At 38.2% G+C, this 14304-nt stretch overlaps 1 protein-coding gene across 3 annotated transcripts in view; it reads left to right on the forward strand.

Annotated features, from left to right (window-relative positions):
• Nucleotides 1–11026, forward strand: part of PCMT1 (protein-L-isoaspartate (D-aspartate) O-methyltransferase) — a 35890-nt gene extending 24864 nt beyond the window's left edge. Inside the window, exons 7-8 of one of the 3 annotated variants that reach the window (XM_004174169.6) lie at nt 232–449; nt 8809–11026. In XM_004174169.6, the coding sequence (XP_004174217.5) occupies nt 232–411 (180 nt within the window). In that variant the 3' untranslated portion in view covers nt 412–449; nt 8809–11026. The remainder of the gene's footprint in view (nt 1–231; nt 450–8808) is intronic. The other 2 variants (XM_012572639.5, XM_030267999.4) reach the window with 2 other exon arrangements.
• The last annotated feature ends 3278 nt before the right edge of the window (nt 11027–14304 follow it).

A 14304-nucleotide genomic window follows, 5' to 3' on the forward strand; every position in this document is an offset into this window, starting at 1 on the left:
TAAATCATTTTACTGTAATACCAGTTTTTGTACCATGTTGCTGTAATACTCTCATTTTCAATGCACTATTTATTTTTCCTAATGGAAGTAGTTATCTACTGCATAAAAGTAGATAGATGCATAATGGCAAAGCTGTAACAAACTTTGGATTAATTAATCTACTGTAACAAACTTTGGATCCAGCTTCTCTGAAGTGGCTGGTTACATTCTAATTTCTGTGTTGTGTTCTAGCTTATAGACCAGTTAAAACCTGGCGGAAGATTGATATTACCAGTTGGCCCTGCTGGGGGAAACCAGATGCTCGAACAGTATGACAAACTAGAAGATGGCAGTGTCAAAATGAAGCCTCTGATGGGAGTGATATATGTGCCTTTAACAGATAAAGAGAAGCAGTGGTCCAGGTGGAAGTGATTTTCTGTTCCACTTAACTTCTTCCACACACATGCAAGGTGAAAGGGTGTGAATTTTAAGCAGATAGACTGCAAGGCCTGCCTTTGCTGCTGTCATTGCTTTCTGCTACTCCATACCATGAAAGTGACTCAGTCTGCATTACTACATCACTCAAGGGAGGTTATGCTAAGTTTGAGTTAAATTAAAAGCAGAAGAAAACTATTGCATGGGTTGCACTTTGTCTTTTTTGGACACGTTTTCTTTAGTCTTTGGTGTTTTGAATATTCTTATTTGTTGTTTTAAACACAGAATTTTCTAAGGTTAAGCTTCACTTTTTAATGAACTTTTTATAACTATATTACCCAATAATTAGGGTGAAGTGTAAAATTTTACTTAATAAATACTGTTTTGTCCTTTAAGTTAGTGGTAGTTGGGTGTTCATTTTTTATTTTTCTGAATGAAATGAAGAAAAATCTTTGCAAAATCCTTTGTGGAAAATGTAGATGATCTTGCAAGCACTTTCCCTTTAGCCTTCAAGTAGAAAAAAGTAGAGAAGATAATTCCTTCTTCCCTAAAGTATAAATGTAGTTGAGTAGTTCAGAAAATTTTCTTAAGACATGTTATCAGAAGTCTGTCATCTGTCTCTGATGGGGCAGTATTTGTGTTTGCCAATACAGCAAACTCTAAAGGCCTTTCTAGAAGTAGGAAACCTTCCAGTTTGCTGAATTGAACAGTCAGTAATAAATGAATAAATAAATAGACTTAATGCAATGGACAGCTTAAGCCATGCTTGGCATGTGTATGAACATGCAGCAGTGAATGAACAAAGCAGCAGTGCTGTTTTGCTTACTGGCAGAAAGTGCTTGTGAATGTATTATTGGCAACAGTGAAGTGCAGAGATGTGCACTGAGCTCTGAAAACAACTCTTGTAGCTTTATAACCTAAATTTAGATTTGTGGCTTTTTTCCCCTTGATATTTTTGAGTATAGCTTGTGATTTGAATACATGAATACTTAATCTACCTATCAAAATACTCATAAAAAAGACAAAGCAGTTTGCATACTGTTGCTTAGTAAAACCTCATTTCAGTGTTTCTTGGATTACTGTATAGCCACCACGTACAAATTACTCTTAAAACAACTTCAGTGAGATACTGCTTAGTTCAAAGCTTATGAAGCGTGCTTGTTATTCAAATGTTTTGTATTTGTTATGCTTTGTTATGCTTTGGCCTCGAATATTGCCAGTATTCCTGCCTCTTGTAAGGCTTTGGAATCTTTCCTTTGTGGTCAGTTTCCTCCTCTGGCAAATGTTTCATTTAAGTTTGGAGTCCATGCTTCACTTGCTCTAAAAAAGAGTAGTCGTCTTCTTAAGCCTTCCTCCTCTCAGAGAGTTTTCATAGATTTTTCTCTATTCCTCCTAATCTGATTATAGTAGCAATTTGGATTTTTTTTTGGTATGCCAAAAAAAGGATAGCAGTATGTGTTCAGAATACATTTTAAGAAGGGTTTCCCAAATGACAGTATTTATCCATTGCTACAAGTGAAGGCAGAGTACTGTGTTAAAGACTAGAATCCTGAGTTTTTTGCATCTCTTCTGTACAGTTTGGAATTTCATTTTGTCTGCTAGCTTGGGAAGAGCTAATAGCTTGTCTTTGGGCCTTCTTCAGTCATGCATACTGTAGGGTTATTTCCCACACAGTTTCATGCCATTTTCTGTGCTTTTCTGAAACACTTCTTGATTTTATTTATTTATTTTTATTTTAAGCATTTACTGTGGTGTTATCAGAAAATATCAGTGCTTAGCCTGAAGGGTTCATCTGCAGTGGCAGAGAGGCTGTATTTTGCTATGCACATTTAAATTTCATTCAGTCTTGGAACTCTCTGTTAAAGAAAATCTCAGAAGTCTACTTCTTGTAACATTTGCTATTTCTTTAGTTGTCCTTTTTGTGATCTGAAGAAAATTCTCATTTCATTTTCTAGGATGACTGTCAATGTACTGCTGACCTTACAGGAGGTCACATCTTTCTTTTTTTTTGTTTTTCCTTGTTGCTGGCTATGAAGTGTATGGTCAGGCAGCTGCTGCTAAGGAAATTCCTAATTATAAGTCAGAATTTGCTATCTGCTAGCATCAAAGATAAAAGAAGTGCTTTTTCTTCACTTCCTAGATTTCATTTTTTCTTTTCTAAATTGCTCAAAATCAGTGAGCAGAGTTCAGTTAGAGACTCCTCTGAAAACGCATCTCTTAAGAGTTTCTGTAAGAAAAATCCTGTAGTGTATGGGAGTCTAGTTGCTGTAAATCTCAAATTTATTCAACAATAATAATTTTAAGATTAGCTCAATTCTGTGTGTTTACTTCGTCATTCTTTTAGTTTACATTATGTGATTTCATTCCTAATACAGGTAACTCTTTCATCACATTGAATGAAGAACAGGTGTCCCTCCACAGAATACAGTTGATAGGCCAGCAGTGTTTTCCTGGGGTAACAGACCCTCCAGCTGGCAGGAAAGAAGCTGTTTAAATTTTTGCTGAGCCATTCACTTTTTGGAATGTTCTTTAATAGGGATGTAAGGTGCTTTTGCAAAGCAGCACAACATTCTTAAGTGATGTTTGAAGTCAACCCCATCTTCAGGTATCATGCTTGCCTATGTAAAACTGGAACTTACAGCGAAAGGAAGTCTGGACTAGCTGGAAGGAAAAGATTCCTTGGATTTCAATACTTTGCTAAATAAAGCATCTTACTTGTGAATACTGTTAAATTTCTTTAGATTTAGGCCATGACTTTGTAGTTTTGGTTCAGTTGCAGTAGTAATTTTTTAAGCTCCCAATATTGGTGTGAATCCTCTCAGCTGTGACTCCCTGGGACATTTAGAAGTAGAATATACACAGGAACCCTATCTCTGGTACAAAACAAAACAATGCAGTGTGCCAGAGATCCTAGCAGTCAATGCCCAGTTATGCGATTATACCGGTAAGGGTATCCTGTCATATAAAACTTCAATTGTTTTGGGTTTTTTTTTACTGAAAAATAGGATGGAGAGAGGCCCCTTGTGTTGCACAGTTGGGAGCATGGCTTGATGGCTGCCTTATGGGCAGATCTTGTATAAATTAGGATCTCTCTGGTTTTATTTCTCTGTGAAATAAAACTTACTACTTCACTTACTACTTACATGGAAAGACAATTTTAAGTGTCATAGAATCATGGTATTATTTAGGATAGAAAACACATTTAAGGTCTTTGAGTCTGACTGTTAACCTAGTGCTGCCAAGTCCACTCTAAACCATGTTCCTAAGGGCTGCTTCAAGACCTCTTTTAACACTTTAAGGGGATACCTTGTCCTGCTGGCCACACTACTGCTCATACAGAGGCATAAGAGAATAACAATGTAAATAACAGCAGTGAGTCTCTGTTGCATTTCAGATTTGATTTCCAGACAGGGAGCTGTTTAAAAATGTTAACAACTACTTTTGTCTTATATATTGTATTAGTAGAAATTATTTTTATATGTCATGCTAAATTTATATTTGCTGGTAAAATACAAAATTATAATGACAGTATGATCTTTCTGGAGAAAAATTTCAGTGACTAAACTCGGGTTGTTATTGTATCCCAGTTATCTACAACAACCATGATTAACACCAATTTGTAAAATGTATTTATTAGGATACCTTTTAATATGTTTCTGCTTAGAAACTCTTATTAAATGTTTCAAGTGCCCTTGATGAGCTAGTTGATCAGTTTAGTTTGAAATTAGCAAGTATTGTTTGCTGGAATTCCTCAGGCCATGCCGAGTAATGATTACAGTTTAAGTTTTTATTTTACTTTGGCAAAAAGAATCTCTGCGTAAAATACTTTAGTTTAAATTTAGGAATTATGTATTATGTATCAGGGTGGTTTGACCCTTACTGAATGCTGGGTGCTCACCAAAGCTGCTCCCTCTACAACTGGACAGAGAGAGAGAATACAATGGAAGGCTGGTGAGTTAAGGACAGGCAGAGATCACTCACCAATTACCATCATGGTTACAACAGATTTGACTTGGGGATGTTAACTGAAATTTTTGCCAAGCAGAATCAAAGCAGGATAATGAAAGGTAAAACAAACCCTGAAACACATTTCCTGCACCCCATGTCCCTCCATCCTAGCTTTACATCCTGCCCCCTAGCAGTGCAAGGAGGCAAGGAATGGGGTTTGCAGTCATTTAATCATATGTTCTTCCTGCTGGTGCTCAGGGAGAGGAGTTGTTCCTCTCCTTCATTGTGGGATCCCTCCCACAGGACACAATCCTTCATTAACTTCTCCAACATGAGTCCTTCCTATGGGTTACAGTTCTTCATTAACTGCTCCAAGGTGCGTCGCTGTTCTTGCAATGTGGTGTAGATTACCCACAGGGTGACAAGTCCTACCAGGAAACCTGCTCCATTGGGGGCTCCTCTCTTCATGGGTCTGCAGGCCTCTGCCTGGAGCCTGCTCCAACATGTTTCCCACAGGGTCACAGTCTCCTCTCAGGCATCCACCTGCTCCAGCATGGACTCCTCCAGGGGCTGCAGGTGGATTTCTGCATCCCTGTGATCCTCCATGGGCTGCTGGGGCACAGCTGCCTAACCATGGTCTGCACCAGGGGCTGCAGAGGAATCTGAGCTCAGTACCTGGAGCAGCTCCTGCCCTTCCTCCCCTGATCTGGGTGTCTGCACGGCTGTTCTCACCCCACTCTTCTCTGTGCAATAACTTTTTTCTTCCTTGAATGTGTTACCACAGAGGTGTTGCTTCCATTCCTGACTGGCTCAGTGAGGGTCCATCTAGGAGCCAGCTGGTGTTGGCTCTGTGGAGCATGGAGGAAGCTTCAGGCAGCTTCTCACAGAAGCCAGCCCTGCAGTACACTCTCCCCTCACCACTACCAAAACTTTGCCAGGCAAACCCAATACAGTTATGTAAATGTGCATGTCGTATATCTGATACAGTAGATTACTGAAAAAATTCCTTTATCATTTCAATTTATTCTCAATTTTATGATTGATCATAGCAAATAATAAATATCTTATAATATCACCTTTCCAGATTAAAATGCTGCAAGTCTAAATATTGCATCTTTAAAGTTATTAAGTGAGAAATAATGAGCTGCTGAAGCATTGAGTAGATGCTGTATTTCTAATTCATAAAAGGCTGCACTCTGAATTTCACTTTTAGTAATGACACCATGTTTTTCATAGATGAATGACATATTGAGAAGGGAAAGTCAAATGCTGCCTAATGACAAGAAAATTGAAGTGGACCTAAAAGAGTGAGACACAGACTTCAGATAGATTTATAAATGTTTGTTTAAATACTGAATTTGAATCCTTTCCACTAAAGAGGTGGTGAGAGATCACAAAGCTCCATGACTTACTTGTATCCCAAAATTATTGTTGATTATAGTTTGTAGTTTACCTGAAAAGCTGTGTATTAGATTTTTTTTCTGATAATGTTTTTTGTTGGATATTCATAATGGAAGTGTAGAATATTCATGTATATGTTTTCTCTAGTAGTAAGCGAAAATTTTTCAAACTTTCTTACATTTTTTTCAAAAATAATAATTTTGAGCTAATGACTTCTGAAATTTGCTTTAACTTGAGCTTACAAAATTGCTTTGATGCCTCGGTTGATAGATGAGGTTTTCTCTTGCTGAAATTACAAAAGCCTGAGAAGGACTACTGTGGTGACTTAAACCCTAAATACATGTATTGCTTGCTAAGCAGGAGCTGGTAAGCAGATTGGAAGGAGTGCATATATGAAGGTGGAGAGAAATTACGTGAGTTGTGTAAGAGTCACAGTAAATAGCTGTGGCCAGAAAGAATGCAAATTACTAGATCTTTCCTGTGGCTCTAGAGGACAACAGGATCATTTTAACAAGGAAAGGGCAGTCTTTTGAGTCTCATTTTAAACTTTGCAGCAGGATAGATTTTGTTGTACCACTGGGAGATAGGCTAAAGCATCCTGATTCTTACCAGTCACTGAAATCTGGTGGATTGCACAGCTTGGCAGCTTCCAATCCATATAGGATCGGCTCAGGTCAGCTGATGCTGGTTTGCAGTATGTATTTATATCTGCAAGCTGTGCTACATTAGGGAGAAAGCTGACAACTGTTACCTATCAGATGATCTGAGACTTTTCTGGAATTTTCTAATACATATGATCCAATAGTGCACATATAAATTCAACTTCTATCTGGAGAAAATAAATGCTGTATAATTTTAACACATCGTGGATTGGTTTGGGCAGGCATGCTGTTGTTAGATTAAAGAGTAGTGAAGAGCAAGTGAAAAACCTCTTGAGGAAAGCTGATTCCCTTTAATTTAATAAAGTAAATGTTCTAAAAAATAAAATATGAAAATACTTATTTTGGATGTCACATATAGGATGTCTGGAATATGTTAAAGCAACGAAAAATACCAAAAATTAAATCATTGTCATGCTAATACAATTTACTTTAAATTATATATTTATATAATACTTTTATGTTTTAAGTAGAAATATCATTTTGGAAAAGAAAAAACAAACCCACACTTTAAATACTTTTAAGTGCATTAGCAACATTATGCAAAAGCCTTGCTAACATCTGCGGCTGGGTAAAATCATTGTGTTTAATAATTTCAAAGTAAATACAGAATGTTTCTTAGGCTTACAGTTTCTTGAGGATCTGCCTTGGGTTTAAAAGATTATGAATTGCTTGTCATAGTAAAAGACCAGGGTTTTATAAAGCTGTGAGTGTGTGGTAGGAATCAGGATAAAAATCACACCCACAATTAGGAGTATGAAACTAAGCCAGCAACAGCAGTAGTCATTACTTACAAACACTTCTTGAAGTTGTAAAAATTAACTGATGATGCAGCTCCTGGAAGTGTTAGGGATGAATGAAGCACTTGTCCTGAATTCACTAGCACTGCATTTTAAACTGGGTATCAGATGTTTATTTCTTTTTATCTGTTTAAAATAAGCAAATTCTGTGAGACAGGCAAATATGGAGAGCTTCCAAACCTTTAGCTATAAACAGATTTTTCTTTATCCCCGCCAAGATGTGTTCTTCCGCCTCCTGCTTTTTTCTGCTGTGTGTAATTACTGCAGTGCTGTAAAGCTGTGTGATTAGTACTTTACTATTAGGAGGCAGTGCAAAGTGCAAAGAGTGCAAATATTTATCACTTACAAGTCACAACATTTGCATCCCAACTGCATTAGATAGAAAACTATTAATTTAAGCACTAGTTTCTACAGCCTTTTCAGTTGCTTTTAAAATGTTTTGCATGCTGTCATTCCATGCTATATGATTCCTGGAGCATAATAATGTCTATGGAACTTAAAGGTTTTGTATTTGTGCATGTAGAACTATATTTTTGTGGGTTAGTTTGCATGATAGCTATGATAGCTGGAAATACTATTGTGTATTGAGCCAGCAATCACATTATTGATGAGTTGTTTTCTAATTCAGACACTGTTTTGGCTAATGAGGCTGATGCACCTACTAAAAGAAAAATTGCAGCAAATTCCTTCTGAATTTATAGATTGCTTGTGCCTTGTCAAAAAAAAAAAAAGAGGCAAAGCATGTCTCTTTGAGTTTTCCATTGATCAGAGTGGCACAGGGCACAGCTTTCAGATTTGGTGGGTGTTTTGCATTAAAATTAATGCTTCAGAAATACTTAATCACTACTATATGATAACTTTATAGTTATAGTTGGTTCTGTGGCTTTCTAGTTTCAACATGTTTTAAATGTCCTACAGGAAAAAAACCTCTGCATTTTCTAGATTCCTTTCAGTGATTTAGAGAGACTTCTTGATGTATCCTTTCTCCTAACTAGATCTCCTTTTAGCTCACACACACACACACACATTGCCCTGCCCCCAGCCTTTCTATAACCTACTCCTGAATTATCATAGCTCCTTCAGGAGCTAATCGAGTTCCTCTGAGAAATAAATAAACTAAGTGGTACAAACTGCATAACAAGGATGCAAGACTCTGCTCCCACTTTCTTGAGAGACTGCAGCTGAAGCTAAACTTGCCTTTTTGGCAGCTACAGAGGATGGGTTTTGCCAATACTCTGTCTAGTAAGTTGGCTCAGTTGCTTGCCAGTGCATAGCCAGCAGAATTCAGATGGCAGGTAGCCGTGTTACTAGCTGTGCAGTGTGGGGGGTTTCCTTAAAGCAAGGGATCCATTAAATGTAAAATAGAGGGACCCATATTTCACAATGAGTCACGTAGTATGAGATGATATGGGATTGCTGTTGCCTTTCCTTTGGTGTTTGTTTTTTTTCTCAAATGCTTGAAGAGATTTCTGAAGTTTTGCTGATGTGCTTGAGCACTTAAATGTAACTTGTTTCAATATCAAAACTTTTCAAATACCATTTCCAAGGGGAGAAGAAACATAACTGCATGTGTTTTCTTTCTACAGGGATGAATTGTAAAAGCTACATCATCTTGACCCAAACATAGTGTTACAGTGGACTGCTCATCTCCAGTTCTAAAAGCTTTTTGAAAACCAACAGCATTGCAGCTTGTTTTGGACTTCGTTATACTGTTGTTATCAGCATGGAAAAGCGTGGTGTTTTGTTTTATTTTTTTAGATGCTCAAGACAAATCTGATAAAGAAATGGTGGAAAGTTTTATGTGGGCACTGTTTTATTTAACATGCCTTTATTTCACTTTCATCTGTTCAAAGTGAATTTCTGCAAAACTGCAGATAAAGACCTATGGCTTGTGAACTCTGATTTTGATGGGGGAACTTGAACACTCACTTCTCTCGGCTCCTGTGTCCTTGGTAAAACTGCTTCTGTGCACCTTATGACACTACGTAGGTAATACCAGGTTTTCTGTGTTCCAACGTCTGCTAGATGCTACTAAAAGGAGATGAACTTCCTTCCTAAGCTTTTGACATGGTGTCATAGACTAGCATGTAGTAAATACAATCAGCTGCTTTTTTACCTTAAAGCCAGGCATTGTATATATTAAATTTCACAACATCAGAGGTAGGTGGCCGCTCTTATCAAACATTGCTGTTCAAGCTGGACATCACAAACATGGTTTTCCCTTTCCTTCTAAAACTGATTAATGTAATATTGAAATTCTGTTGTGGTTTATAGCTCAGTGCTTGTGTGATACACATGGAGCTAACTCCCTAACTGTGAGGTGAGGTGTGTTCCAGTCACTGAACAATTTATGCAATGCTGCTTTGCCAGATAAAGTTAAAAGCAAAAGGGGGTTTTGTGCTTGTGTGGAAGATTAGGATGGGTAGGTAGACTGAGATATGGATTGCTAGGTTCTTTATTAAAAGCCAAAACCCCCTTCAGTTCTAAAAGAAAGTTGGTTTTAGTAAAGCCATTTGCTGTATTAATGTTCTTATTTTTATAACTGGACCCCCAGGAAAAATTCTAGCTTTTTCAAAAGTGAATTCTAAATTGCTGGAGAAGGAACGCATCGGAAGGAATTCTGGACTCCAAAGTACAAATAAATGCACTTGTTCAGTTTTTATGTAGAAGAATAGTTGGAAGGCTATAAAAGTTTTCTTCTGCCCTAAGTTTTCTATTTTGGTACTGTAAAATATCAACAGCAAATTGTGAAGCAGTACAGTAAGGTGGGCTGCTTTAGGAAAGGAGGGAAGTGTGTCTTCAGTCACCTTGCTCATATTTGAGCAACCAGGAATTAAAATAAGCAGTGTACTTTCCTTTCTTTTTTTAAAATTGGTAGGATTATAGACTAAAACAACCCATAGTGATCACTGGAAAAAAACGCAAAACAACTTTTTATGGTGGAAGAGCAATAACTTTGTGATAGGATTAATCCCTGGAAGCATAAAGGTTATAATTCAAAGGCCTCTAAATATGGAAAAGGAATGTTTTAAATAACCTGCTTTTTGAAGGCCCATCCCATTTTGTTCCTCTATGAAAGATACTGTAGTAGTATCTTAATTTTTTTAGATGTTTGGAAATTAATGTACCACCTCCTAATCTGACTGCAGCCTGGGAGCACATGCACAAGATTAATCTTATAAAGAAATTAATATAGTACATATTTTAGAAAATACAATTCAGAAAAATCCACTTGTGTCTGACAAATTTGTACTAACCCACAATCAACTGTGACTAGTTCTTGGTGTTGAAGTGAAATATCTTAACTGATGCATGCTAGCGTTCAACCTTTTGGTCGCTGTATCTTTCAGTTTGAGTTCAGCTTTATTTACATCTTCTCACTAATTTAATCAGTTAAATGAAAGATATGAGCTCAACTGTATCCAAATTCCTGTCTCTGGACACAGTGTAATAAGCTAGCCTGACTTGGAAGTGGTGTTAAAGCTGAGACCCAATGACAGCTTCCTGGGGGAGAACCACTTCGGGAGGTGTAAGGCTTCAGGGACCAAGGCTGGTGGGAATAGTGCACCCATTCCACTGAAGAGGTTGATGATAGTCAAGGTACTAGGACAGAAAGGAGTATCCAGGAGTAGCATTTAGGAGTCGAAAATGGAAACTCCTCCATGATGGAGCAATGGTTCTGAAGTAAAAACTTGGAGACAAGGACAAGTTGAAATGCAGAAGACTTGAAGAGCTTGAATAAGTGCTGTGTGAACTGTCTGAATTGCTACTTTGCCAAATAAAACAAATTGAGAGGAAGCTGTATCTAGGTGTCTGTCTGATTTTGTGATTGGTTTTGTTGTTTTTTAACCTTCAACAGGATTTCACATATCCAGAAGAAAACATGTATAAAAATACTGGTTTGCTAACTGACCAGAACTATGTGTCCATTTTCAGTCAATTAATGTATTGCAGCAGTTACAAAGCCTGTTAATAGTAGCCTGTTAGTAGGTTCCACTGCCTGGAATGTAAGTGGCGTTTTTGCTGTCTATTTGGGATTTTTGAAACACACATCTGTATTGTTTCTGGGATCCAGACAGTAGAAGACTTCGAAAGCCAATACCTTGAAAACCCACCAAGAGTTGTGGGCTCTCCACAGAGGAGTCTGATGTGCTGTAGGGATGTTTTCTGTTTCTGTAGCAGGAATGACCTGTGTACTTTTTCTGTTCAGACTGATCAGAGCCCATAGCATGACTTTTGGAGGGAAACCAGCACACAGCACATGTGCACCAGCACTGCTGATGAAGCCACCTGGATGATTCCTGAAATGTTTTGTAGTCATCAAGTTTGAAACGGGCAATAATGCCTGGAGCCGGGGGGGCTCTGTGTGGTAGGCTCTGGAGCTCACAGCTGGCAGCAGTTCTCTCCACATGTGCAGTGTTTTTGTGGCAGGGTGACAAGCTCCAGGATTTTTGAGTGTGAAGGGACTGTGTAATTAACCAGTCAGCACAAAGAAGTAAAATAGTCAGAGGAAAATTCTGAACTAGCACTTTCCTTCCTGCCAGGAAGAAAGGTGTTAACCCATTCTTACAGTAGCAGTGTTTTCTTCCTGCTACTCATGAATGTGCCCTAGGTTGTGCTGCTGTTGATTAAAATGCAGTTCACAGAAGGAAGACATGAGACAATTCCGTCTGAACTTTGACACGATACAAACAATGAGTAAGACAAATCATACTCATGATTTGTAACCTTGGTTCTATTTAGCTGATTTTAAACATATTAGGATGCATTTCAAAAAATGAATAGTTACCTTTATGGAACCTTGATCCCTGTCCCAAGCAATATGGAAGAGGTATTCTGCTGAAGTGAATAAGGGGTAGTCCTGGTTCAGAAAAAGGCAGATGATGAGGTCACATATGCAGATTGTGCAGAACCAAACAAAAATTCAGAGGGGAAGTGTTGCCTCACAGATGGCACAGGGAGATGCAGGAGATGATGAGGTCTGAAATTGGTCTTTTGCATTTCAGGATGTTCATACTTCATAGATCAGGAAGGGTAAATTAAAGTTTAAGTACTGTGGTATACAATAGATGGCTTCAAGCATGGTGTTTAAGTTGCTTTGTGTGTTCATACATTTTGCCTTTGTTGAGTCTATTTGAGTTTTGTCCATCTGCTTTTAACTGTGAAAAGTTGTGAACTGCAGACCAGTTGTGGTAAGTCACAGACACTAAGATATCATAACCTGACTTCGCCTTTATTTTAAATAACACACACTTGTGTGCTCAGACCCCTCAGTTGGCAAGGTTTGGGGTTCCATGCCTCAGCCAGGTCTGAGAAAATTAGCATGGACTAAAACTCGGCCTTGTGGTGGCAGAGGTGATATAAACTTCCCCCTGCCTGACCTATTTATCTCCCACACTTCATCCTCAACAAACAGGGCTGCTTTCTGTTCCAGGTAGTAGTTTTTTACACCGCACAAATTCATGATGCAGTGAATGCACTCTGAATTTTCCTATGAAAGGCTGTTACTGTTCTCTCTTGCTCTTGGCAGGGCGGTAATGAGATGCTCAGCAGGATGTGCTCCGGAACTAAAACTGTATTTCTTTAGATTATTAATTGAGTGGACATAGCTATTGCTGAATTATGTATGGAGGAGATTCAGCTGCCCACTGAGAATTGCCTGAAAGCTTGAGAAGGAGAAATGAAAATAACTCACTTCATGTTTCATCATACCAAACTTACAACTTGAGACAATTCTGTGCCTTTTAGCAAAACTTTTTTAGCAACAACAGACTATTTTCATAAAGACTGTTGATAAAGTTACTCTGAGATCTCATTTCTATTCTGTAAGGTTTCTTTGTAGTCCAGCCATTTCCATCATATGCTTCTCAGCAACTGACCTGATAGATACTCTTGAGAACATTCTCTAATGCTTCTGAGAAGTTGAAGTCCTTCTTTCATCCATGTTTGGGCTTATGCTTGCATTTTATGTGTTTGTACAATATGTTTATTCTGTTTATTGTCTTGTTTATTCTGTTCTGCCAAATCCTTTTTCAGCTATAATGGAGAAGTGGCATCTGAGATAAATCAGTAACTTTTATTGCAGGTGCCTTATGGACTAGGACACTTCCGAAGGCCTCTGGTTAGGAAAATATGTGATTCAGAGCACCTGGTAAATCTACTGCTCTGATCAGAGCTCTAGAGAAGCTCTTCTGCTCTGGGTATAGAGGCAGCCTTAGGACAGTCATCTCTTGGGCATGGAATTAGCCTTCAGGCATGCTTTCCCTACAGGCCTAATCTTCCACTGGGCTGCCAGCTTTCAAGTCCTTCACAGTCCTGGACTTATTCAAGTTCCCTACTCCCTCTATATCTGTGTTGCCCAGGCACTTCGTTTGAGTGTAGAAAGCTTAAATTCATCTCTTTAATGCATTAGGATCTGGTAGTTTTAAGAGCTATGTTAAAATGTCTTGTTCTGCCCTCTTTAGAACAGAATTATACATTTCTGTTGGCCAAGGAAGTGGTGACTCAGTCGTTCACTGATTGTGTCTTGTCTGGTTTCTGCCAACTTGCTCAAAATACACTTTTCATTGATTTATGAGTGGTTTATAACTGTCAGCCAGGAGCCTTATAACTGCAAAAATTAAAATTTTAGCTTCTGAGGTGTGCTGATCCAGTAATTCTAGATTTCTCTTTCTTTGTGTTTCAGGCCTCCAGTGCAGAGTGCAGCTCACTTTTTCAGTTGTTTTAAGTAACTATTACTTGAAAAATATAGAGCAGAGTTACTTTTACACATTTTTCCCCCTTTAAATATTCCTTGTTTACAGCATGTTTCCTGGTCACTCAGCTCAGACCAAGTGTGTCATGGGCTCTTTTTCATATTAATGAATGTGTGTTTATTGCCTCTGTCTGGTCTTTATGCCCATCAGCACTCGCTGAATCTTCTCTAGCTTTTCCCTTTGCTCTTACTCTTTTAGCTATTGCCATTAGAAACTGAAAAGTCCCAATTCCTGATGCACATGAAAACAGCCAGCACAGATCTCAGTGATGCGTGACTGTGGATTCTGTTAGGGCTTACTAGAAAGGCTCTCCCTTTGTTTTGGGGT

The sequence above is a fragment of the Taeniopygia guttata genome, chromosome 3 (genome assembly GCF_048771995.1).
Source record: "Taeniopygia guttata chromosome 3, bTaeGut7.mat, whole genome shotgun sequence".
Taxonomy (NCBI): Eukaryota; Metazoa; Chordata; class Aves; order Passeriformes; family Estrildidae; genus Taeniopygia; species Taeniopygia guttata.